Source organism: Lolium rigidum, chromosome 4 (assembly GCF_022539505.1).
Source record: "Lolium rigidum isolate FL_2022 chromosome 4, APGP_CSIRO_Lrig_0.1, whole genome shotgun sequence".
NCBI lineage: Eukaryota > Viridiplantae > Streptophyta > Magnoliopsida > Poales > Poaceae > Lolium > Lolium rigidum.
Window position 1 is genome coordinate 200,559,480 of NC_061511.1, and position 27,856 is coordinate 200,587,335.

The 27,856-nt window shown below is 45.8% G+C and overlaps 2 protein-coding genes across 2 annotated transcripts in view; one reads left to right on the forward strand and one right to left on the reverse strand.

Annotated features, from left to right (window-relative positions):
- The first annotated feature begins 1,509 nt into the window (after nt 1-1,509).
- Nucleotides 1,510-2,931, forward strand: LOC124706850 (anthocyanidin 5,3-O-glucosyltransferase-like). Its single transcript, XM_047238516.1, has one exon. It carries the CDS (start codon nt 1,510-1,512, stop codon nt 2,929-2,931), a length of 1,422 nt encoding a protein of 473 aa, XP_047094472.1.
- A 2,866-nt stretch (nt 2,932-5,797) lies between these two features.
- LOC124648032 (UDP-glycosyltransferase 88F3-like) overlaps nt 5,798-27,856 on the reverse strand; it is a 35,104-nt gene continuing 13,045 nt past the window's right edge. Inside the window, exon 3 of the mRNA XM_047187864.1 lies at nt 5,798-6,028. Coding sequence (XP_047043820.1) covers nt 5,798-6,028 — 231 coding nt within the window. The remainder of the gene's footprint in view (nt 6,029-27,856) is intronic.

Here is a 27,856-nt window from a genome sequence, read left to right on the forward strand (position 1 = left end):
ACCGGATGCTCCAGATTTAGATGTAAAAAAAGACACATATTGTGTTGTATTTGCCTGGTTTTAATGGAAATTGTACCGACTATCCGATACGAAGCAGCACCCATCAATGACGAAGCATGAGCACCGGAGGCCATAGACTCTAGAGAACCAGATCGAGCACCGGATGGAAGTTTTCAGATCATGTTGCTTGTTGCATCTATCTAATTCCAAGCGAGAATGGGACGCCTCGATGTGTACACATATTGGAGAGTCTCGTAAGACCTAAAAGGAGCATATTGGAGGTTACACTAATCTAGATGTCACTAATTTGCCGGATGTTACACAGCGAGCCTAATCTAGATGAAATTTACCCGATGTTACACAGACCAGCCGGATGTTACAGATAATCTAGATGTCACTAGTTTAGATGTCAGTAATTTACTAATGAGGTATGTATGCTCCAACCCCGTAACATCCTCGTATTTCATAGATGTTCCACAGCCAAAACACATCCCATGAAGAACAATTGTTAGTATCAGTTCAGATCTAACACATAAAGCCGACGAGGATGTTACTCGGGTTAGAGCATACACACCTTACAAGAGGGATGTAGCAGCCGACCGCCGAGGATGTGGCCGGCGACGAGTGGATGTGACCGGCGTCGCGTGGATGTGACCCGTGACGCTAGAAATGTGGACGTCGTCGCGAGGATCCGGCCGGTTGTTGAACCGGAAGGTAACCATGCCGGCGTCACGAACTCCTTCATGGACGGCATCTGCGAGGTGGAGCGAGATATTCCACTCGTACCCGGACGGAGGAGACCCGACCAGCGGCTTGCGGATGCGGAGGTCGATGTTGTTGAGGCCGATGCTGTAGAGCACGCCCTGTGATGCCTCTTGTGACATGGGATCCGTGATACACACGATGTACTTGTTGAGCTTGGGCTCGTCGGCGGCTGAGGCGCAGCGTGTGGCAAGGCGGCGGACGGATGCAGGGGCTGGGGTGGCGGTGGGAAGGGAGGGAAAGGTGAGCGCCATGGACTGCATGGCGGCGGCGAGCGTCCCGGATCTCTGGCGACGAAGATGGAGATGGGCGGATTTGGGGAGAAATGGCTGACGTCTGCTCTCTCTGTCCTCGTCTGACCTTGCTCGCGTACTCGCATCAGCCTCGAGCCCTCGACACGCGCGGGTCGTCCGATGTCCATCGAGCGGCGAGCGGCGCGACCTCGCTGTAAGCCATAAACACGGTCGACAGAGAAATAGAAATTGCGTTTATTTTATAAAGCGGGCGAAAGTCTATTTCAAAGAGGCAAAATAGGCTTAATCATTCACCAAGATTATTGAGAGAAATCAAGGGGGTCAGCCAGTGTACAAAGGCACTTTCCCTAGCAAAACTGAAACACGGACAGAGATCAGGTGGACAGTAACATAAAATCCAAAAAATTCTCGCTACAAATATCTCAGCTCGTCGCCGGCTTGCTCCTCAACATCGCACTGTGCAATCGTCCACCGCATCCTCTTCGGCGCATCAATGGATCCCAAACCCGATCCTACTGTGGTGCTGTACGCCGCTCTGGGCGTAGGCCACCTAACTCCCATGGTGGAGCTCGCCAAGCTCTTCCTCCACCGTGGCGTCCCCGTCGTCATCGCCGTACCGACCGCGCCGGCCTCCGCGCCCGCTTTATTCGCCGCCACAGCCTCCGACAGCGCTAGAATCGCCGCCGCCAACCCTTCCATCGCCTTCCACCACCTCCCGCCGCCCGACTACCCCAGCCCGGACCCGAGCCCCTTCCTGCAGATGCTCGACGTGCTTCGCTTAACCGTGCCGCTCCTCCTCGCCTTCCTCCGGTCCCTCCCCTTCGTCCCCGCGCTCGTCCTCGACCTCTTCTGCATCGACTCCCTCGACGCCGCCGCCGAGGCCGGCGTCCCGGCGTACATCTACTACACCTCCTCCGCCGGCGACCTCGCGGCGTTCCTCCACCTGCCCCACCACTTCGCCACCACGGAGGGGAACTTCAAGGACATGGGCAAGGTGCTCCTCCGCTTCCCCGGCGTCCCGCCGATCCCGGCGTCTGACATGCCGCACACCGTCCAGGACCGCGCGACCCAGATGTGCGCCGCGCTGATCGGGCACTACCGGCGCATCCCTGAAGCGCGGGGCGTGCTAGTCAACACCTACGAGTGGCTGGAGGCGAGGGCCGTGCGCGCTCTACGGGACGGCGTGTGCGTCCCCGACCTCCCGACCCCGCCGGTGCGCTGCATCGGGCCGATGATCGTGAAAAGCGCGGCGGGCGGAGGCGAGCGGCACGCGTGCCTGTCGTGGCTCGACGCGCAGCCGCAGCAGAGCGTGGTGTTCATCTGCTTCGGCAGCGTGGGCGCCGTGTCGGCAGCGGAGCTGGAGGAGATCGCGCGTGGGCTCGAGAACTCCGGCCACCGCTTCCTGTGGGTCGTGCGGACTCCGCCTGATGACCCGGCCAAGTTCTTCATGCCGCGTCCGCCGCCAGACCTGGACGCGCTCCTGCCCGAGGGGTTCTTGGAGAGGACGCTTGACAGGGGCATGGTGCTGAAAATGTGGGCGCCGCAAGTGGAGGTGCTGCGCCACACCGCGACCGGCGCGTTCATGACGCACTGCGGGTGGAACTCCGTCCTGGAGGCCGTGTCGGCCGGGGTGCCCATGCTGTGCTGGCCGCAGTACGCGGAGCAGAGGCTGAACAAGGTGTTCGTGGTGGACGAGATGAAGGCCGGAGTGGTGATGGAGGGGTACGACGAGGAGCTTGTGACGGCTGAGGAGGTGGAGAAGAAGGTGAGGCTGGCGCTGGATTCGGAGGAAGGCGAGAAGCTCAGGGAGAGGCTTGCATTGGCGAAGGAGAAGGCTGCAGAAGCAATGGCAGAAAGCGGATCATCGCAGACTGCGTTCGCCGAGTTCTTGAAGGATCTGAAGCTCTCAAAGTGATCAGTCACAGAAGATAGCAACAACCATGGTATTGGAATGTGTTGCTTTCAAGGTTTGCATCAATTCTCATTGTGATGTTGATATGCTACAGCAGATTAGCTGCTTCAGTAATTATACTCTTGAAACGATACAGCATAGCTGGCTGCGCTTCAGAGTCCCAAACTGAAGCTGTGAAAATGCTCTATCACAATATGTTGTTGAAACTTTCCTAATAGAATGCATCGATTCATAATTAAAAGTCTCAGTGAAATGTTTTATTTAGTACATTTCTCTTTGATGATCTGCTGCAATTACTATTCGTTTTTTACTTATATATTTCTTTTATCTGTCAACCCTGGTGCACTTGATGTGGTAACATGCTGATGAGAAAATCTGGCGTCTAGGAGTTATTACTACAATCATTTCAGGGTTAGTCTGTTATAAAGCATGATTAACTGTTTTCCCCATTCCTTTTTTTGGGGGAACCTGTTTTCTCCATTCTGCACACTGCTATTCACCAAGTCCCTCAGGGACTGGCAAATGCCACTTCAGACGAGCCGCCCTCACTGATCGTGTGCAATGCCATAGAAGCGCTGGCAGACATCAGGTTCTTGAAGATGACCTTCGGCAAGTTCTTTAAGAATTTGAAGTTCTCAAATTGATCGAGCACAGAAGATTGCAACGAGATGGCTCTTAGAAAGTTTGCATCAATTTCCTCTCTGAACTATGGAGTATGAATTATCTCTTCTGACGTTACAGGCTAACACGAGGTGGAGATAGTAGTTAGGCTATGCAGATTAGCCGCTTCAGAAAATAACATTCTTGAAATGATTCCGCATAGATGGTTGTGAAAACTCCTAACATTCCCCACTTACTGTGTAACAGTTTACAATGTACTCCTGTATTTAGCACATGACCCCTTGATGATCTACTGCAGCTATTATTTCAACTTTATTGGTCCAATTGCTTTGAGGCTTGGAGCCCTCCTGCCGTGGATACAATAATGCAAAATCATACCTATCTATTATGATGTTGATAAGATTCTAGTGCACTGGCGAATTTGGAAGGAGTGCAACGCTCGCATTTTCCAGGAAACCTCGAGCGAGCCTGACAGAGTCTTCGAGATGATCGTCGAAGATATTCGAGCTTGGAGACTGGCTGCATTGTAACCCTCTAAAGGGGTGGCTGAGGCTGTAGTGAACCCTTCTTTGGGGTTTTAAGAGTACCAGTAGCCTTCTTTCACTTTTGTTTTTGACCTTTTCGGCTACCTCAGCCGAATTTGTACCTCCTGTTATGTACCCCTTCTTGCTATCTTAATTTTTTTTTTTGAGGTTATTCTTGCTATCTTAATGAAGTTCGGCCTCAGGCCCTTCGATAAGATTTGTATGATTTCTGGGAGATATGCTACGCAAACCAGCTGCTTTAACAATTGTACTCTCGAAATGATAGCCATAGCATAGCTGTGCTTGCAAATTCCAAACTGAAGCTGTGAAAGTACAAGCTCAGTTTTCCTCAGTTATATTGTATCACACTATGTTAGACAATAGAGCATCTCCAACAGGCGCGCTAGATATCCCGCGCTGCGCTGAAATTTCTCCCGCCGGACGCTCTATTATGGAGCGCGTGCTCGGGCGGTAAAAAGGTTCCTCCGCCGGACGCGCCGGCATAAAATAACTTTCTACACTACTATGCATTCAACAATACTATGCATTCAACAAGATCAAGTACTCACATAAATCATGAAACAAATGATCTTCCATAGTTCAAATGGACACAAAGTGCAACACACACAACACATAGTTCAAGAACGACACACAACATGACGTAGTTCAACAGCGACACACAACATATGGTTCAAATACAACACACAATTTGCATATCACAAATGCATCTCACATTTTCCAAGTCATCGCCTTCTTTTGCTTCTTCTTCATCGACATCTTGGGTTGAAGGAGGAATAGTAGGATCCATCAGTGGAGGCGGCGGCGGAGGCTACGCGCGGCGGGTCACGGTAGCCTTCCCTTTTTTCGGCGGCGGGTTACCCGCGCCCGCGGCTGCGGATGGGTGTTTGGACGCCGACATCTTCCTCCTCGGCGGCGCCCACGAATTGCCGAGGGCCTGCGCGGCGGCGGCGCTTGTGTGCAGCGTCGCGCGCGGCGGGACGAAGAGAGCTCGGGCAGCGGCGGTTGTGTTGCCGGCGTCGGCGCCACCTCTAGGGCTTGGCGCATGGGGCGGCGGCGCGACGGAGGCGGCGGCGGGTGGAATGGAATAGGGAGGGGTCGTTGGGGTGCCGGAGGGCGCGTCCATCGTTGGAATTGCGACGGTGGCCGCGCGGTGGCGAGGGATTGGGCGGTGGGGCGGCGAGGCGCGGGGGGAAGTTTCAGCGCGGGTTTCTTCACGCATGCGTCGAGCGATGCCGTGCGCTGCAGCCAGAGCCCAAAGTTTAGCGCTTGCGATATGGCAAACCGGCCCGCGCCTAAAAAAAATTACAGCGCCGGACCGTTTGCAGCACCTGCTGGAGGGACGATTTTGCGCTCCTAGGTGCAACTGAAATACACTGATGCACATCCAACTTCTCTCTAATCCTGATGAGAAGTTGCTACTACTGATTTGCCTTACTCTTGAAGGTTGTGCTTGCAAGTTCTAAACTGAAACCGTGAAAAGTGCAATCTCAGTTTTCCTCAATTTTGTATCACAATATGTTAGACATCATTAAAAATGCATAGATTCAGAATTGACAGTCTGAATTAACTTATGTAATTACCACATGCCTACTTGATGGTTCTAGAATTGATACAGTAATGCAAATCCAACTTCTCTCTTATGATGGAATATGTGCTGTCTGGCTTCTGCAAGTAGTTACAACCATGCTTCCAGAGTCAATGTATTATACAGCTTGATCAACTGAATTCTCCAAATCCATCATGAACTCGGCAAATGCCACTTCAGAAGACCCGTCTGCACCGATCGCGTCCACCGCCATCTTCCTCGCCACCGCCAGCGTCTCCCTGAGCTTCGTCCCTTCCCCCGTCTCCATCACCAGCCTAACCTTGGCCTCGACCTCCTCCGCCTTCACCATTCCTTGCTTGTATCCTCGCAACGCCACGGCGATCTTCATCTCTGAAAGAACATCTCTCATATTATGTTTTGAGTGTTTGATGTCAATATATGTGATACACTAATGTTTGTTTAAGTGGTACAGGGATTACATAGATATTTATTCATGTGTGTTGGATTTGATCGTCTGTCAAAAGTAATCAGAAAAAGTTGGTCAGGCCGGATAATCCGGGCCGGATATTGTTGAAATATCCGGCCCCCTGTTTTTGGCTAAGTCTCATGAGGAAAAGCAGCGCAGTACCACGGCCGGATTTTTGCCCGGATATTGTCCCGGTATTGTACCAGGGCCGGAATATCCGGGCCGGATATTTTGGAAATATCCGGCCCCCTCGATTTTGGCTAAGGACCTGAAGATTTGCTTCTCTGGCTAGGGGCCGGACATTTGGCCGGATAAAGTCACTGTTTTGTCCCGAAGGCCGGATTATCCGGGGGGGGGGCGGATTATCCGGCCCTTACTTAGGCCGGAATATCCGGCCCCCCGGAAGCTGCAACGGCTCAATTTTGAGGGGAGGTATAAATACCCCCCTTCTTCTACCTTGGTTGCTTGCTCAATCATTACACAAGAAATCTGCCAAGCCACCTCCATTAGAGCCACCTCAAGAAACTCAAGATTTGCAAGATCTCCTTCCTCTCCCAACCAAAGCTCTTGATCTTTGGAGATTCGAAGGAGAAGACACCGATCTACATCCTCACCGAAGCGTTCTTCATTTCCCCCTCACTTGTCTGAGGGATCTCATGCTAGTGTTCCTATTTGGTCTCCTAGTTGATTTGTTGTTGATGTGTTGTTGTTGATTGTTGTATTGTTACAGATTTGGGAGCCTCCAATTCAGTTGTGGATGTGTGCCCCAAGAACCTTGTAAAGGCCCGGTTTCCGCCTCGAGGAAATCCCTTAGTGGAAGTGGGCTAGGCCTTCGTGGCGTTGCTCACGGGAGATCCGAGTGAAGCCTTCGTGGCTGTTGGTTTGGCTTGCGTAGCAACCATACTCCTCCAAACGTAGACGTACCTTCTTGCAAAGGAAGGGAACTACGGGAATCATCTCTGTGTCAACGCGTGCTACACTCTCGGTTACCTCTATCCCACTCTATCTCCTATATATTGCGTAGCTATATCGTGCTTAGTTGATAACCTTGTCATATAGGTAAATTCACTTAGTTGCATATCTAGAGAATTTATCTTTGTGTCAAACCTAAATTGAAAAAGAACTAAAAATTGGTTAGCACCTATTCCCCCCCCCCTCTAGGTGCGGCATACGATCCTTTCAATTGGTATCAGAGCCTCGGCTCTTATTTTGGGCTTAACCGCCTAAGAGTATGCCGGACGAGACGCCTTTGGAAGAGTCCGATAAGTTGGTCATCATGGAGGAAATCAATTCGTTGAGATCCTCCATGGACGCTCAAATGGAAAGCATGAGAAAATTGATTTCCGAGCTTTTGACTCCGGTCCCTCCTAGGGCTCCCGCCATAGAGGACATGGGTGTGTTAGAAGAGGGAGGTGCTTCGGCACTACCCTCCTCTACCAAACCCGTGGAAGATGATAACTTAAACACTATCAAATCTCCCATTGCATCTCCTAGTGGAACTAGTGGAGGTGAGAGCTACAATCGAGTAGCTCCACCTTTTCAATCTCCCGATATACCGGTTCCACATCCCCATTTGAACATTCGAGGCGACCCACCTAAGTTTTCCGTTGAGAATTTCGATACTTGGCAATTTGAGTTTCGCTCTCATGTTTGCAGTGCCTCCAATGAACTTTGGAGAATCATCTTGGAAGGCTTCAAGCCCTACAACCCCGACAAGTTGACTAGAAGAGAAGCGGTTGATAGTCAACTCAACAACACCGCCTTGCACATGATTCAAACTAGTGTGGGGACACAAGAGCTTCCTCGTGTTCGGAACTACACCACCGCCAAGGAAGCTTGGGATGGTTTGGCCGCTAGTTGCATTGGAAGTGAGAGCACGAGAAGGAACAAGTATAATGCTCTTCGGAATCAAGCCGAAGGATTCATGAGGCTACCGGATGAAGATCATCAAGTCATGTATGGAAGACTCCTCATCGTTGCCGATGCCTTCCGGCTTAGTGGTGCCACCCACATCAATGACTCTTGGATCAAGGAGAAGTACATTGAATGCATGATGCCTTTTGTACCCATTGATGTCAAGACCCTTGTTGGGAGAGAATGCTATTCCTCTCTCTCATCTCAAGATGCCATGCACGAGATGCAAGCCCTCAAGGTGCTCGAGAAAAACTCTCATGACTCTCGCAATCGTGCCATTGGTATGGCAAAAGGGAACAATCTTGCCTTGACGGTCAACTCCGTAGAAGAAGTGCACCCTCAAGAACAATATAGGGCATCTTGGAGTATGTCCTATCCGGAAGATTTGGAATGCCACTATCATGATCACATGGCCTTCCATGCAAAGTCATTTTGGGTTGATCCCTCCAAGGCCAAGGAAGACAACATCAAGAGAAACCACAAGAGTGGGTTCACTAGCTTTGGTCCAAAGACAAGATCATGCTACAATTGTGATGACAAGCGCCACTTCATTGCCGAATGCCCCTATGAGAATAGAGAGCTTCATAATGGAAGGCTCATTCCCAAGGACAAGAGCAAAGACACAAAGGACAAATATTCAAAGGCCCCCAACAAGAAATTCTACAACAACAAGACCAAGAAGGGCAAGAGGACTCCAAGAGTTGTGCTAGTGACTAGGGAAGAGTATTCTTCCGATGAAGTTCAAAGCTCTAGTGGTGATGAAGGAGAAAGCTCAAAGGAAGTGGCCGCCATTGTCACTACCAACATTCCCTCTTCATCTCTCTTTGAATCCCCCAATGAGAATCCTCATGTCAAGAATGCTCATTGCTTCATGGCAAAATCCTCCTTGGACACATCTATTGTGCTATCAACTCAAGAAGAATATACCTCCGGAGATGATGATGTTGATGATGAAGAAGATGCAACCTCTAATGGATTGGCCGCTCTTGCCTCCCTCTCCACGAACTCTTCATCACCAAGTGAATCCCCCAATGAGATCATTCATGTGGAGGAAGAAAGTTGTCTCATGGCTAAATCCTCCGAGGTATCATCTCCTAGCCCCTCTATGCCTAACATATCAAGTGATCTAGGGGTTGATGATGCTAGTCTAAAAGTGAAACAAGAAATGCTAGAGTTCGATGAATTCCTTCTTAACCTACAAGGTATCAACAAAAAGCATGTTTCTAATCTCATGGCTCGTTTAGCTCAACAAAATGCTACTCTTGAGAAAAAGGGTCAAATAGAGAGAGAAGACTCTCTTGAAATCCATGCTCTTAAAAATGCTCTTGAGGAAAGTCAAGAAACTATAGCTTCTCTTGAGGAGAGGCTAGAAAATCTTGAAGAGCCTCAAGATGAAATTAACAAGCTCACTAAAGCTAGAGATCATGCTAGGGCTAAGACTAAATTGCTTAAAAAGGAAATGGCCAAATTTGGTGTTGATCATGAGAAACTTGTGAAGGATCTAGATGAACTAGACAAAGCTCACAAAGCTTTGAAGAGTGAATACGCTCTCCTATCCAAGTCAAATGAGCAACTTCAAATTAGGCTTGCTTCATATGATGTGCCTAGTTCCTCTACCCCTTAATATGATCATGCAAATATTATTGAGGAAAATGCTAGGTTGAAGGATGAACTTGCTAAGACCTCCTCTCCCCAAAGTAAACTTTCTTTGAATGATCTTTTGAGTAAGCAAAGATCAAACAATGGGAAGGAGGGCCTTGGTTATGGTGCCAAGGCAAAGAAGGCAAACAAGCAAAAGGCCAAGCCCGCACAAGAGAAGAAGAAAGATATCACTAATGGTGAAGCCCCTAAGGGCAAAACCATTAATGATGATGATGCGGGAAATGCTAACCCTCACTATGTTTTATTCAAAGATTATTATGGTGATGTTTATGCTAAATATGTTGGCCCATATGATGGTTATGTTGCTTGGTCTATTTGGGTCCCAAAGACCCTTGTTGCTAACAAAAGAGGACCCATTGTGAAATGGGTACCTAAATCCAAGCATTGATCTCATATAGGACTATGCCACGGGAGGTTCAAAATGGGTACTTGATAGTAGATGTACAAGTCATATGACCGGCGGCAAGAACCTCGTCAAGGAGTTGAGGCCCAATATAAATGATATCACCGTCTCCTTTGGCGATAATTCTACATCCGAGGTATTGGGTTTTGGCAAGGTTGTGGTTGCACACAACATTACTCTTGTGGATGTCATGCTTGTCAAAACCCTTGGTTACAATTTGCTTTCCGTTTCCGCCCTTGGCAAGATGGGTTTCGCCGTCTTTATTGATAATGATATTGTGGTCCTCTTGTGGAGCAAGACTCTAAAAGTCGCTTTCGTTGGGTATCGCGAACATAACTTGTATGTGGTGGACTTTTCGGGGACCACCACTTCAAGTGCGATGTGCCTATTCGGAAAGGCGGATGTGGGTTGGTTGTGGCATCGCCGCCTAGCCCATGTCAACATGAGAACTTTGCAAAATCTTCACAAGGGGAACCATATTGTGGGACTAATGGAAAATGTTTCTTTTGCCAAAGATCGTGTTTGTAGGGCTTGTGTTGAAGGCAAAATGCATGACTCTCCGCATCCAAGCAAGACTATCATCTCTTCCAAGAGGATCTTGGAGCTCCTTCATGTGGATCTCTTTGGTCCCGTTACTCATGCAAGTCTTGGTGCGAAGAAACATTGCTTGGTGATTGTTGATGATTACTCAAGATACACTTGGGTCTACTTTCTCAAGACGAAAGATGAGACTCAACAAATATTCATTGACTTTGCTACCGAGGTGCAACGCCAACACAACCTCCTCATTATGGCAATAAGAAGTGACAACGGCTCCGAGTTCAAGAACTACACACTCAATGATTTTCTTAGTGATGAGGGGATTCGTCATCAATATTCCGCTGCTTACACCCCTCAACAAAATGGTGTTGCGGAGAGGAAGAACCGGACTCTTATGGATATGGCAAGATCTATGATGGCGGAGTATAAATCCCGCTATAACTTTTGGGCAGAAGCCATCTCCACCGCTTGCCACTCTTCTAACCGGCTCTATCTCCGCAAGGGCTTGAACAAGACTCCATATGAAATACTCACCGGCAACAAGCCTAATATCTCATACTTCAAGGTGTTCGGTTGTAAGTGTTTCTACAAAATCAAAGGAGTTCGTTTGTCTAAATTCGCTCCTAAAGCTTTGGAGGGTATATTTGTTGGTTACGGTGCCGAATCTCACACTTATAGAATCTTTGATGTATCCTCCGGGATTATCATTGAATCTTGTAGTGTGAAGTTCGAAGAAAATGATGGCTCCCAAGTGGGGCAAGTTGATGTATGTGCAGGTGATGAAATACCTCAAGATGCCATAGTAAGAATGGGTGTGGGATTTTTCCGCCCCATTGAGGGACACGGTGTGGCGTCTCGGGAAGAACTATGCTCTACCACGGTGGAGCCCTCATCCTCTCAACATCAACAAACCCCATCCCTTGAAGCTCATGATGCATCAACCCAAGAACAAGAAGAAAACCCTCCCTCTCATGTACAAGATCAAGGACAAGATCAACCAAGAATTCATGATGGCTCTGATGAGTATCCATTTGATATTTGCGCTTCACCAAATGTTGTCCAAGATCAAGCACATGAGGTTGAGCATGCTCAAGTAATTGAGGAAGCTCAAATTGAAGGTCAAGACGGGGACCCAAATGATCAAGTTGATCAAGTGACACCTCCAAGGCCTAAAAGAACCAAGGAGGAGATCGAGGCCCGTCGTCTAGCAAGAAGAGATAGGACCCTTGAAATTCGTGGACACACTCATGACAAGGTCCTTGGTGATGTTCGAGCAAAGGTCTCCACAAGAAGGCAATTGGCTAACTTTAGCAATCATCATGCTTATATCTCCGTTAGTGGAACCCAAGAAAGTATTTGAAGCCCTTGAAGATTCGGATTGGGTGGAAGCCATGCACGAGGAACTCAACAACTTCAAGCGCAACAAAGTGTGGACCTTAGTAGAGAAGCCAAAGGAGTGCCGCAATGTTATAGGCACTAAATGGATATTCAAGAACAAGCAAGATGAGTTTGGAAACATTGTGAGGAACAAGGCAAGATTGGTGGCTCAAGGTTTCTCTCAAGTTGAAGGAATTGACTTTGGAGAGACCTATGCTCCCGTGGCTCGCCTTGAGTCCATCCGTATCCTTCTTGCTTATGCATCGCATCATAACTTTAAGTTACAACAAATGGATGTTAAAAGTGCATTTCTTAATGGTCCTTTGCATGAAGAGGTTTATGTTAAGCAACCCCCGGGGTTTGAGGATCTCAACTTTCCTAACCATGTCTACAAGCTTGATAAAGCACTTTATGGTCTCAAACAAGCTCCTAGAGCTTGATACGAGCACCTTAAAGAATTGTTGGTAGACCGTGGGTTTGATGTTGGGCTAATCGATCCCACTCTTTTTACTAAGAGGGTTAATGGGGAGCTTTTCGTTTGCCAATTATATGTTGATGATATTATCTTTGGCTCTACTAACAAAGCTTTCAATGATGAATTTTCAAAGCTTATGACCGATAGGTTTGAGATGTCTATGATGGGAGAGATGAAGTTCTTCCTTGGTTTTGAGATCAAGCAATTGAGAGAAGGAACCTTCATCAATCAAGCAAAATATCTCCAAGACATGCTCAAGAGGTTCAAGATGACCGAGTTGAAGGGTGTGGCCACTCCTATGGTTACTAAATGTCATCTTGCACTAGATCCCAATGGTAAAGAGGTGGATCAAAAGGTATATCGCTCCATGATTGGATCCTTGCTTTACCTTTGTGCATCTAGACCGGACATAGTGTTGAGTGTTGGTGTGTGTGCAAGGTATCAAGCTTCTCCTAAGGAGAGCCACATGTTGGCTCTCAAAAGAATCTTTAGATACTTGGTTGATACCCCAAGATATGGTATTTGGTACCCCAAAGGCTCAAGCTTTATTCTCAATGGATATACCGATGCGGATTGGGCGGGTGACAAGGATGATAGGAAATCAACTTCCGGGGCTTGCCAATTCCTTGGTAGGTCCTTGGTGTGTTGGTCTTCTAAGAAGCAAAATTGCATATCTCTCTCCACCGCCGAAGCCGAATATGTTGCCGCCGCAAGTGGATGCACTCAATTGTTATGGATGAGGCAAACTTTAAAGGAATACGGTGTCATTTGTGACAAAGTGCCTCTATTATGTGACAATGAAAGTGCTATCAAGATTGCCTATAATCCGGTGCAACATTCAAGAACGAAGCATATTGAGATCCGGAATCACTTCATTAGGGATCATGTTGCCCGTGGTGATATTGAGCTCATCTATGTTCCTACCAAAGATCAACTTGCCGATATATTCACGAAGCCTCTTGATGAAGCAAGGTTCTCTTATTTGAGGAATGAGCTAAATATCATTGATTCAAGGAGTATAGCTTGACCATCTTGCAAACACACCTTTGTCTCAAAACTTTATTTGGTTTAGATGTGGGCATGGAAATAGGGGAGTGCGGTTTAAACTATTGAGCTATCCCTCCCCCATAATGCCAACATTAAAGAAAATCATTCTCTTTATATCATATAATGATATGTGAGCTTCAATGATGAGTAGTGGTTTTGGGCCCAAGATATATCTTCGCGGTGCCATGCCATAACACTCATATATGGTGGCCTAGGCCACCACACTCTTCTTTGTGAAGAGTTGGAGTTATTTGGATCTTATCGCCTTTTATTTGACAACTCCATGTTCTTATGGGAAATCACTCTAGTTTGGCCTTATTTGCTCATATCTTGCAAACTTGAGTGATCATGTACCATTAACAGTTTGAACCCTCTAAACCTAAGCCTACACTCTCCTATAAGTCACTTCCATCTTGCTCATTTGTCATGTTTGGTAAAAACTTGGAGTTTGAGGTTTCTCGGTCGGATGATCTAGGTTGCCCCATCTTATTGGTAAATATGCATCTCATATGTGACGTGATAGTTTATTGCACCGCATATGGGTTCGCAAATATCCAACTAAAGACAGGCAGGATTTACGGTGTTCTGGAATTTTCCAGAACACCGGATAATCCGCCCACCTGGCGCCCCGGAATATCCGGTCGGGCCGGATTATCCGCCCTCACTTTGGGCCGGATTATCCGGCCTGGGCGTTTTGCGGGAGGATTAAGGGAGGCCGCGGGGTGAACGGTTGGCACACTGATGCGCGTAGATGTACACGTCCGTTGGGAACCCCAAGAGGAAGGTATGATGCGCACAGTGGCAAGTTTTCCCTCAGAAAGAAACCAAGGTTTAATCGAACCAGGAGGAGCCAAGAAGCACGTTGAAGGTTGATGGTCGCGAAATGTGATGCGGCGCAACACCGGGGATTCCGGCGCCAACGCGGAACCTGCACAACACAACCAAAGTACTTTGCCCCAACGAAACAGTGAGGTTGTCAATCTCACCGGCTTGCTGTAACAAAGGATTAAGCGTATCGAGTGGAAGATGTTTGCAAAGAAAATAATAAAACACAAGTATTGCAGTAGATTGTATGCTATGTAAAGAATAGGACCGGGGTCCACAGTTCACTAGAGGTGTCTCTCCCATAAGATAAAGCATGTTGGGTGAACAAATTACGGTCGGGCAATTGACAAATAGAGAAAGGCATAACAATGCATATACATGATATGATAAATATAGTGAGATTTAATTGGGCATTACGACAAAGTACATAGACCGCCATCCAAGCTGCATCTATGCCTAAAAAGTCCACCTTCAGGTTATCATCCGAACCCCTCCGGTATTAAGTTGCAAAGCAACGAGACAATTGCATTAAGTATGGTGCGTAATGTAATCAACAACTACATCCTTAGACATAGCATCAATGTTTTATCCCTAGTGGCAACAGCACATCCACAACCTTAGAACTTTTCGTCACTCGTCCCGGATTCAATGGAGGCATGAACCCACTATCGAGCATAAATACTCCCTCTTGGAGTTAAGAGTAAAAACTTGGCCGAGCCTCTACTAATAACGGAGAGCATGCAAGATCATAAACAACACATGAACAATAGATTGATAATCACCATAATCATAGTATTCTCTATCCATCGGATCCCGACAAACACAACATATAGTATTACGAGATAGATGATCTTGATCATGTTAGGCAGCTCACAAGATCCAACAATGAAGCACAACAAGGAGAAGACGACCATCTAGCTACCGCTATGGACCCATGGTCCGGGGGTGAACTACTCACTCATCACTCCGGAGGCGACCATGGCGGTGTAGAGTCCTCCGGGAGATGAATCCCCTCTCCGGCGAGGGTGCCGGAGGCGATCTCCAGAATCCCCCGAGATGGGATTCGCGGCGGCGGCGTCTGCGTAAGGTTTTCCGTATCGTGGCTCTCGGTGCTGGGGGTTTCGCGACGGAGGCTTTAAGTAGGCGGAAGGGTCAAGTCGGGGGGCCACACGAGGGGCCCACGGGGTAGGTCGGCGCGGCCGGGGCACGGGCCGCGCCGGCCTCGCGTTCTGGCCGCCTCGTGGCCCCACTTCGTCTAGGTCTTCGGTCTTCCGGAAGCTTCGTGCAAAAATAGGACCCCGGGCGTTAAGTTTCGTCCAATTCCGAGAATATTTCTTTACTAGGATTTCCGAAACCAAAAACAGCGAGAAAACGAAGAATCGGCTCTTCGGCATCTTGTTAATAGGTTAGTTCCGGAAAATGCATAAATATGACATATAATGTGCATAAAACATGTAGGTATCATCAATAAAGTAGCATGGAACATAAGAAATTATCGATACGTTGGAGACGTATCAAGCATCCCCAAGCTTAGTTCTGCTCGTCCGAGCGGGTAAAACGATAACAAAGATAATTTACTGAAGTGACATGCCATCATAATCTTGATCATACTATTTGTAAACATATGTAATGAATGCAGCGATCAAAGCAAAGGTAATGACATGAGTAAACAACTGAATCATATAGCAAAGACTTTTCATGAATAGTACTTCAAGACAAGCATCAATAAGTCTTGCATAAGAGTTAACTCATAAAGCAATAAATCAAAGTAAAGGTGTTGAAGCAACACAAAGGAAGATTAAGTTTCAGCGGTTGCTTTCAACTTATTACATGTATATCTCATGGATAGTGTCAACATAAAGTAATATAACAAGTGCAATATGCAAGTATGTAGGAATCAATGCACAGTTCACACAAGTGTTTGCTTCTTAAGGTGGAAGGAGATAGGTAAACTGACTCAACAATAAAAGTAAAAGAATGGTCCTTCAAGAGGAAAGCATCGATTGCTTGTATTTGTGCTAGAGCTTTTATTTTGGAAACATGAAACAATTTTGTCAACGGTAGTAATAAAGCATATGAGTTATGAAAATTATATCTTACAAGTTGCAAGCCTCATGCATAGTATACTAATAGTGCCCGCACCTCGTCCTACTTAGCTTGGACTACCGGATCTTTGCAATGCCATGTTTCAACCAAGTGTCACAAAGGGGTACCTCCATGCCGCCTGTACAAAGGTCTAAGGAGAATGCTCGCATTTCGGATTTCTCGCTTTTGATTATTCTCAACTTAGACATCCATACCGGGACAACATGGACAACAGATAATGGACTCCTCTTAAATGCATAAGCATGTAGCAATGATTATTATTCTCATATGAGATTGAGGATATATGTCCAAAACTGAAACTTCAACCATGGTTCATGGCTTTAGTTAGCGGCCCAATGTTCTTCTCTAACAATTTTGCATGCTCCAACCACTAAAATGATAGATCTCTTACTGGACAAGACGGACATGCATAGCAACTCACATGATATTCAACAATAGTTGATGGCGTTCCCTCGAAGCATGGTTATCGCGCAACAAGCAACTTAATAAAAGATAAAGTGCATAAGTACATATTCAATACTACAATAGTTTTTAAGGCTATTTTGTCCCATGAGCTATATATTGCAAAGGTGAATGATGGAATTTTAAAGGTAGCACTCAAGCAATTTACTTTGGAATGGCGGAGAAATACCATGTAGTAGGTAGGTATGGTGGACACAAATGGCATAGTGGTTGGCTCAAGGATTTTGGATGCATGAGAAGTATTCCCTCTCGATACAAGGTTTAGGCTAGCAAGGTTATTTGAAGCAAACTCAAGGATGAACAAGTGCAGCAAGACTCACATAAAAGACATATTGTAAACATTATAAGACTCTACAATGTCTTCCTTGTTGTTCAAAACTCAATACTAGATATTATCTAGACCTTAGAGAAACTAAATGTGCAAATCAAATTTTAGCAAGCTCTATGTATTTCTTCATTAATGGGTGCAAAGCATATGATGCAAGAGCTTAAACATGAACACAACAATTACCAAGTATCACATTATCCAAGACAGTTTAGAATTACTACATGTAGCATTTTCCAATTCCAACCATATAACAATTTAACGAAGAAGAAACTTCGCCTTGAACATTATGAGTAAAGCCTAAGGACACATGTGTCCATATGCAACAGCGGAGCGTGTCTCTCTCCCACAAAGTGAATGCTAGGATCCATCTTATTCAAACAAAAACAAAAACGAAAACAAACCGACGCTCCAAGTAAAGAACACAAGATGTGATTGAATAAAAATATAGTTTCGGGGGAGGAACCCGATGATGTTGTCGATGAAGAAGGGGATGCCTTGGGCATCCCCAAGCTTAGACGCTTGAGTCTTCTTAAAATATGCAGGGGTGAACCACGGGGGCATCCCCAAGCTTAGAGCTTTCACTCCTCTTGATCATAGTATATCATTCTCCTCTCTTGATCCTTGAAAACTTCCTTCACACCAAACTTCAAGCAAACTCATTAGAGGGTTAGTGCACAATTAATAATTCACACATTCAGAGGTGACACAATCATTATTTTCACTTCTGGACATTGCATAATGCTACTGGACATTAATGGATCAAAGAAATAAATCCAACATAGCAAAAGAGGCAATGCGAAATAAAAGGCAGAATCTGTCAAAAACAGAACAGTCCGTAAAGACGAATTTAGAAATGGCACCAGACTTGCTCAAATGGAAAAACTCAAAACTGAATGAAAGTTGCGTACATATCTGAGGATCACGCTCGTAAATTGGAAGATTTTTTCGAATTTTCTACAGAGGACTGTGCCCAGATTCGTGACAGACAGCAATGCTGTTTCTGCGCAGTAATCCCAAATATAACATCAACTTTGACATAGAAACTTTACTTGGCACAACAAAACACTAAACTAAGATAAGGAGAGGTTGCTACAGTAGTAAACAACTTCCAAGACTCAACAAAACAAAAAAATTGCTGTAGGTAAAAACATGGGTTGTCTCCCATAAGCGCTTTTCTTTAACGCCTTTCAGCTAGGCGCAGAAAGTGCAAATCAAGTAACATCGAGAGTAGAAGCATCAACATCATTACCAGGGGTGTTGGGAGTTTTCTCAACCAAGCATAGTATATTTGATATATAAGTTTTAGCGTCTCCCTTTTCATTAGTCTTAGGCTGGCTACTCTCATCGAACAAATTTTCGGGAACAAGCCAAGCATAGTTATTTTCTAGCGCATCATTCATAGCTAGGAGTTTACATGGTATTGGTGCTTTGATTTCCCCTCCATTATTAATGTTATTAGTGTACATTATTCTATCCATGTCCATTTTTTCAAGGAGACCAATAAAATTGGTATGAGAACCTAGCATATTAAACTTAGCAAAAACCTTTCTAGCCTCTCTTGCTAGACCACCAAATTCTCTAAGAAGGGTTTCTAAAACAAAATCTTTCTTTTCCCCTTCTTCCATATCACCAAGTGTAAGAAACATGTGTTGGATTATAGGATTGAGATTAACAAATTTAGTTTCCAACATGCTAACTAAAGCAACAGCAGCAATTTCATAGGTAGGAGCAAGTTCTACCAAGTGTCTATCTTCAAAATCTTCAGTAATACTAACATGATTGAAAAATTCTTCTATATTATTTCTCCCGACTATGGACCCACGTCCTACCGGTATGTCTTTTGTGGTGAAATTAAAAGGAAACATGATGCAATAAGCAAAAAGTAAACTAGGCAAACAAAGTAAAGACAAGTAACTAATTTTTTTATGTTTTTGATATAGAGAGCAAGACAGTAAATAAAGTAAAACTAGCAACTAATTTTTTTTGTATTTTGATTTAATGCAGCAAACAAAGTAGTAAATAAAATAAAGCAAGACAAAAACAAAGTAAAGAGATTGAGAAGTGGAGACTCCCCTTGCAGCGTGTCTTGATCTCCCCGGCAACGGCGCCAGAAAACGAGCTTGATGCGCGTAGATGTACACGTCCGTTGGGAACCCCAAGAGGAAGGTATGATGCGCACAGGTGGCAAGTTTTCCTCGAAAAGAAACCAAGGTTTAATCGAACCAGGAGGAGCCAAGAAGCACGTTGAAGGTTGATGGTCGCGAAATGTGATGCGGCGCAACACCGTGGATTCCGGCGCCAACGCGGAACCCGCACAACACAACCAAAGTACTTTGCCCCAACGAAACAGTGAGGTTGTCAATCTCACCGGCTTGCTTGTAACAAAGGATTAAGCGTATCGAGTGGAAGATGTTTGCAAAGAAAATAATAAAACACAAGTATTGCGGTAGATTGTATGCTATGTAAAGAATAGGACCGGGGTCCACGGTTCACTAGAGGTGTCTCTCCCATAAGATAAAGCATGTTGGGTGAACAAATTACGGTCGGGCAATTGACAAATAGAGAAAGGCATAACAATGCATATACATGATATGATAAATATAGTGAGATTTAATTGGGCATTACGACAAAGTACATAGACCGCCATCCAAGCTGCATCTATGCCTAAAAAGTCCACCTTCGAGTTATCATCCGAACCCCTCCAGGTATTAAGTTGCAAAGAAACGAGACAATTGCATTAAGTATGGTGCGTAATGTAATCAACAACTACATCCTTAGACATAGCATCAATGTTTTATCCCTAGTGGCAACGAGACATCCACAACCTTAGAACTTTACGTCATCGTCCCGGATTCAATGGAGGCATGAACCCACTATCGAGCATAAATACCCCCTCTTGGAGTTAAGAGTAAAAACTTGGCCGAGCCTCTACTAATAACGGAGAGCATGCAAGATCATAAACAACACATGAACAATAGATTGATAATCACCATAATCATAGTACTCTCTATCCATCGGATCCCAGACAAACACAACATATAGTATTACGGATAGATGATCTTGATCATGTTAGGCAGCTCACAAGATCCAACAATGAAGCACAACAAGGAGAAGACGACCATCTAGCTACTGCTATGGACCCATGGTCCAGGGGTGAACTACTCACTCATCACTCCGGAGGCGACCATGGCGGTGTAGAGTCCTCCGGGAGATGAATCCCCTCTCCGGCGAGGTGCCGGAGGCGATCTCCAGAATCCCCCGAGATGGGATTCGCGGCGGCGGCGTCTCAGTAAGGTTTTCCGTATCGTGGCTCTCGGTACTGGGGGTTTCGCGACGGAAGCTTTAAGTAGGCGGAGGGTCAACGCGGGGGGCCACACGAGGGGCCCAGGGGTAGGTCGGCGCGGCCAGGGCTCGGGCCGCGCCGGCCTCCCTCCCGGCCGCCTCGTGGCCCCACTTCGTTAGGTCTTCGGTCTTCTCGGAAGCTTCGTGCAAAAATAGGACCCCGGGCGAAAGTTTCGTCCAATTTCGAGAATATTTCTTTACTAGGATTTCTGAAACCAAAAACAGCAGAAAACGACAGAATCGGCTCTTCGGCATCTTGTTAATAGGTTAGTTCCAGAAAATGCATAAATATGACATATAATGTGCATAAAACATGTAGGTATCATCAATAAAGTAGCATGGAACATAAGAAATTATCGATACGTTGGAGACGTATCACACACCAATCAGTTCCCCCACGCGCCCCCTTCTCCCTCCTCAAGCCGCCGGAGTTCCTCCTCCTCGCCGGAGACGCTCCGTCCGCCCCCTCTCGAAGTTCTTGGGTGGATCGGGTGCATCTCCTCCCTAGCTACCTTCTCCTCCAAGCGGTTTCCACAATGGATGTGGGTATGATTCACAATCTCTAACCCTAGATGTTGTGTTTTATATGTACTTTTTTCTTGGTGGAATTGGTGTCTAGTTGTTCCAAATCATTTGTAGTGTACTCCTCTTGCATGCTATGAGGCCGATCTAGTCTTAGACAAGCTTTTGATTGGAAAATCGCAAATTCGCAGGGCCGGATTATCCGCCCCCGAGCTGGCTGGATTATCCGGCCCGGCCGGATTATCCGCCCCCGTGGGACACCGGATTATCCGGCCCGGAGCTTCATCGCTGCAGCTTTTGCTTCAATCTATCATGTCTAGATTTGTACCGACTTATAGCATGTTTCTCGAGTATATTATCGTATCTTACATGACTTATGAGCATTACCTCTCCTTTGCTACCCGCCTTTGCTTCTCACGGGTGGTGCTTCTCGGGGTGGTCGGAGACGCTCAAGGCATGATCGATCTAGTGACGAGTTTGCATCCAATGCACCTCGCAAGTCCGTCACTTCAAGGCGGAAGAACAAGGAAGTGAGGGAGAACTACAAGGCCATGGACCCAGTTTCTTATTCCGCTATCCGCATGAAGAACTGGTATGAAGATGTCCCAAGGGATGAAGAGATAGAGGGCAGGAGATACTGGTGCATTGAGCATGAGTTCATCTACAAGGACGTCTATGAGACCATGAAGAATCTGAGACCCATGCAAGCTATCGATGTGGACATTCTGGCTGAAAACGATCACTTTGAAGACGCAATCTGGGTAGCTGGAAGGATGGGCTTGCTTGAGATCTTGAAGATTCAATGTGACTATAGCCCAGATTTGGTGAAGCAATTCTTTGCCACTTTGGCAATCAGGAAAAATGAGGAACACACTATGGAATGGATGACTGGCTCCACTCACTGCAGTGCCACTCTGCGCTAATTTGCTGGTATTCTTGGAGTTCCTGTTGAAGGGGGTCGTCGCCTTCATGGACCACAACAGACAGATAAGAATGCTCTTGTGCATCTCTATACCTCAGCGGGAAAAATTGGTCGTGCTAAGGGGCTGCTTCCCATATACAGTCAGTTGCTTCGGTTCTTTCGGGCAACCATTTGCCCAAGTGGTGGTAACAATGATGCTCTCCGGGGAGCCCTTGTGGACCTTATGCACCTCAGCTATAAGTGTGCTCGTGATGTGACTGAGGAACGGGACTACTCTCTTGATGTCATGGACTTTATCTTCCATGAGATCCATGATGCCATGGTCTCCCGGACCACCATACCCTATGCACCCTACATTCAGCTTCTCATCAACAACTCGTAGGCTGTGGGTGATGAAGACTTGAGTGGGTATCCTTTGGTGAAGCACAGTGTCAAGAAGGCCTACAAGCTTAAGCCAGTCTCTTCAGCTGTACCTGCTCCTGACACTTTCATGGGTGATGCTCGTTCTAGTGGTTTTGCTCCTGCTCGTCATCCTGATGTTCCGGCTATGAGGAAGCAAGTGAGCCGGCTTAGTTGGTTTCAGCGTCACATCCTTTGCATGAACATTGAGATCCATAAGGAGAACTATGCAGCTAGCCGAGAGCGTTCTGAGATTAAGCATACTCGGGCGGTTATTCTTCACAAGCTCGGTGGTGATCAAGGACCCCCGCCTCAGCCTCCAGCTCACCAGGGTTATAGTGGATGGCACTCTGCACAGGTTCCATGGAGTGATCTTGATGATTGCCTTCAAAGGTCCAACACCTCTTGCCGCTCTCCGGATGCACCTGACACTGATGAGGAAGAAGAGGAAGCGGCATACCAGTTCGATGATGAAGATGTCTCCGAGTGATCCCCATGGGGCGAGTAGCATCGCGCTTGTCCCCTTTTTGGCGTTTCGATGCCAAAGGGGGAGAAGTGTTCTATTAGGAACTATCTCGGGGATTTGCATGGTTTGGGCACAAGCATATGCGTTTACCATTCCTTTATTGCTTGTGTTCCCTCTTATTTGCACTATTTGCTTTGGTTGTGTCCCGTTTAAAACTATGTGCTATGTGGTGTGAGACATTGTTATGGTTTTCGGATTTCTATATGTTGAGATCAAGGATGCTATATTATGTGTGATGCTATATCTCCGTATCTTATATCTACACATGGGTATGATTTTTTGCATCCTATCTCAACTTCATATTTGTATATGTCTCGTGTTAGAGCTCATGATGGATACCTCTAGTGTTGAGGCACCTCAATCCTATGTGTTGTGTATTTGTATTCAAATGCAAATTACTTATATGCACACATGTAGGGGGAGTGCCTCTATGTTTTTGCCATCATGTTTGTCTCTATAGTTATTCTCTTGCAAATCCGTATATTGTCATCAAACACCAAAAAGGGGGAGATTGAAAGAACATCTCTCATATTATGTGTTCAGTGTTTGATGTCAATATATGTGATACACTAATGTTTGTTTAAGTGGTACAGGGATTACATAGATATTTATTCATGTGTGTTGGATTTGATCGTCTGTCAAAAGTAATCAGAAAAAGTTGGCCAGGCCGGATAATCCGGGTCGGATATTGTTGAAATATCCGGCCCCCTGTTTTTGGCTAAGTCTCATGAGGAAAAGCAGCGCAGTACCAGGGCCGGATTTTTGCCCGGATATTGTCCCGTATTGTACCAGTGGCCGGAATATCCGGGCCGGATATTTTGGAAATATCCGGCCCCCTCGATTTTGGCTAAGGACCTGAAGATTTGCTTCTCTGGTTAGGGGCCGGACATTTGGCCGGATAAAGTCACAGTTTTGTCCCGAAGGCCGGATTATCCGGGGGGGCGGATTATCCGGCCCTTACTTAGGCCGGAATATCCGGCCCCCCGGAAGCTGCAACGGCTCAATTTTGAGGGGAGGTATAAATACCCCCGATGACCCACAAGTATAGGGGATCGCAACAGTCTTCGAGGGAAGTATTACCCAATTTATTGATTCGACACAAGGGGAGACAAAGAATACTTGTAAGCCTTAACAGCGGAGTTGTCAATTCAGCTGCACACTGGAAACAGACTTGCTCGCAAGAGTTTATCGATAGTAACGAGTTTTATGGCGGTGGAAATAGTGAAATAACGAGCAACGGTGAAATAAAGACAGCAGTAGTGATTATAGTAAACAGCAGGATTAAAATATCGTAGGCACAGGGACGGATTTAACTGGGCGTTGCATGGATGAGAGAAACTCATGTAACAATCAAAGCGAGGGCATTTGCGGATAATAATAAAACGGTATCCAAGTACTAATCAATCAATAGGCATGTGTTCCATATTTAGTCGTACGTGCTCGCAATGAGAAACTTGCACAACATCTTCTGTCCTACCAGCCGGTGGCGGCCGGGCCTCTAGGGAAACTACTGGATATTAAGGTACTCCTTTTAATAGAGTACTGGAGCAAAGCATTAACACTCCGTGAACACATGTGATCCTCACATCACTACCATCCCCTCCGGTTGTCCCGATTTCGTCACTTCGGGGCCATTGGTTCCGGACAGCGACATGTGTATACAACTTGCAGGTAAGATCATAAACAACGAATATCTTCATGAATCAATAACATGTTCAGATCTGAGATCATGGCACTCGGGCCCTAGTGACAAGCATTAAGCATAACAAGTTGCAACAATATCATAAAAGTGACATCTACGGATACTAGGCACTATGCCCTAACAATCTTATGACTATTACATGACCAATCTCATCCAATCCCTACCATCCCCTTCAGCCTACAACGGGGGAATTACTCACACATGGATGGGGGAAACATGGCTGGTCGATGGAGAGGCGTTGGCGGTGATGGCGGTGAAGATCTCCTCCAATTCCCCGTCCCGGCGGAGTGCCAGAACGGAGACTTCCGGCTCCCGCGACGGAGTTTCGCGATGTGGCGGCTCTCGGAGGGTTTACGGCGACTTCGACTTCTCTTCGTGCGTTTTCAGGTCGAAACCAATAAGTAGTCCGAAGGGGGCGTCGGAGGCCGGCCGAGGGGCCACACCACATGGCCGCGCGGGCCCCACGGGCCGCGCCGCCATGTGGTGTGGGGCCCTCAGGCCTCCACCTCTCTTGCCCTTCGGCTCCGCCAATATTTTGGTAAAATAGGGCCTACTGCATAAATTCCGAGGATTTTCCCGAAAGTTGGATTTCTGCACAAAAACGAGACACCAGAGCGATTCTGCTGAAAACAGCGTTAGTCCGTGTTAGTTGTATCCAAAATACACAAATTAGAGGCAAAACAATAGCAAAAGTGTTCGGGAAAGTAGATACGTTTTGGACGTATCAACTCCCCCAAGCTTAGCTTATTGCTTGTCCTCAAGCAATTCGGTTAACAAGCTGAGCGATAAAAGAACTTTCACGAACACATTTGCTCATATGATGTATATATTCTCATGCTATGGCTAATACTTAAGCGAGTTCATACTGAGATACATGCAAATAAGATCATCCAACAGCTATGTCAATCATGGAGAAGTACCAATAATTAATAATAAGCACCATGAATCATGTATATAAGCAGGATTGCAATGTTCATAAGAGAATATGATAAAGTGGTATCTCGCTTGCCCGTATTTGATCGGCAAAACATAAATGCCGAGGCACCTCTTGAGTTCATAGAAAGACTAGAAGTAGTGATTGTCAAAGATAAAAGCATCAAAGTTATACCACAATCAATCATATTTTGAGACAAGCATATTATACTAAGAATGACAGTTGTGCTCTCAAGATAGTGCTCGAAGAAAGAATGGAGACACAACATAAAAGTAAAAGATTGACCCTTCGCAGAGGGAAGCAGGGATTAACATGCGCTAGAGCTTTTCATTTGTAAAGCGGGAGAAAAATTATTTTGAGAGGTGTTTGTTGTTGTCAACGAATGGTAATGGGTACACTAACTACCTCATCAACCGGACTCACAAGAGCGGCTCCCATTTTATTTATTTTTGGTTGGCACTCCTTCCAACCTTTCTTTCACTAACCATGGCTAACCGAATCCTCGGGTGCACTGCTCAACAATCACATACCATGAAGGAGTGCCTTTTTATTTAAGTTTTATTATGATGATGACACTCCCCCCAACCTTTGCTTACACAAGCCATGGCTAACCGAATCCTTCGGGTGCCATCCAACAATCACAAACCATGGAGGAGTGTCTATTTAAGTTAATTAATTTGGGACTGGGAATCCCATTGCCGACTCTTTTTGCAAAATTATTGGATAAGCGGATGTACCACTAGTCCATATGAGAGTCCGTCAAAAGTAAATGACAAGGTTGAAAGCTAAACACCACATACTTCCTCATGAGCTATGAAACATTAACACAAATTGAGAAGCATTTTGAAAGTTTTAAAGGTAGCGCATGAGAATTTACTTGGAATGGTTTGAAATGCCATGCATAGGTATTTATGGTGGACACTTTGGAACAACTTGGTTTTCAGGTGTTTGGAAGCACGAGCGGCGTTCCCGCTCAGTACAAGTGAAGGCTAGCAAAAGATTAGGGAGCGACAAATCAAGAGAGCAGTAACTGTCATAATCATGCTTGCGGCAAAATAAATTAACGGAGGCATAAAAGTGATACAAGAACTCTGAAGCAATATAAATCATCGAGGCTTAATTGACTTTTTGTTTAGTCATATGCATGCATGAGCATGTGCCAAGTCGATATAAATGAATTATTCGAGAGGAGGATACCACAATGCCATACTTACTTATGAATAAAACAATGCAAGCAAACATCCATGACATGCTACTCATATTAATAAATTGGAACTAAACATGAGAGATCATGAACTACTAGACTTTCTCAAATAACATATACCTCACATGAACCAACTAAGCATGCTCATATGGATGAGTATATGTACAAAAATGAAAGCAAATAGAGTTCATACCAGACCTCTCACCACAATCAGATTGTCGTAGATCGTCATTATTGCCTTTTCACTTGTGTAGCTTGGATAATATGAAATGAAAACCACGCTCCAGCCACCGAAGACCATTGAACTCATGATGAACTTTACAAACCAAAGAAGAACAGAAAATATTTTTGGTGTTTTCGAATTAGAAACAAGAACGAAAGAAAACAAGCAAACAAAGCAAAATCTTTTTGGGTTTTCTCATAGCAAACCAACGATAGCAAATAAAGTAAGCTAAGAGCAAGGAACCAAATAAACAAATGGTGAAGAGAAACAACAGGAATATTTTTGGTCTTTTTGTGTTTTAGGAAAGAAACAAAGTGAAAACAAAAGAATGCAAACTAACAGAAACACAGAAAAGCGAGGATGACAGAAATCTGCCAAATCCTGACAGCAGTACAGAAATCGAAAATAACAAAAATCTTCCATTGCTCAGACCAAAAAGTGTTCAACTAATGAAAGTTAGATAACAACCTGGGGCACATGCTCAAAAATTGGAAACTCAAAATAACGTTCTGGCTGTGCGTACGAATTTTTTTGGTAACAGCCCAGAATCTGTTTTTGGACAGCACTTCCCCAAATATCATCTCTCTCTCATTAGAAAACCACTCTAAGAGACTAAACAAGTATGTACAAGTATCCAGCAACCATAATATGCAAAGAATGAGTGATGCCGGTATACCTCCCCCAAGCTTAGGCTTTTGGCCTAAGTGGAGTTCATTCCCAACGAGGGTCGGAGTTCCACGCGGTGGATCATACATGGAGTGGTAATAGGGCCCCTGCGCGAAGAATATCGTGGAGGTTCCACATGCCCATGATGTTGATATGAGGAGCTTGCTGCAT

Coding starts and splice junctions, on each gene's coding strand:
- LOC124706850 (XM_047238516.1), top strand. CDS start 1,510: ATGGATCCCAAACCCGATCCTACTGTGGTGCTGTACGCCGCTCTGGGC.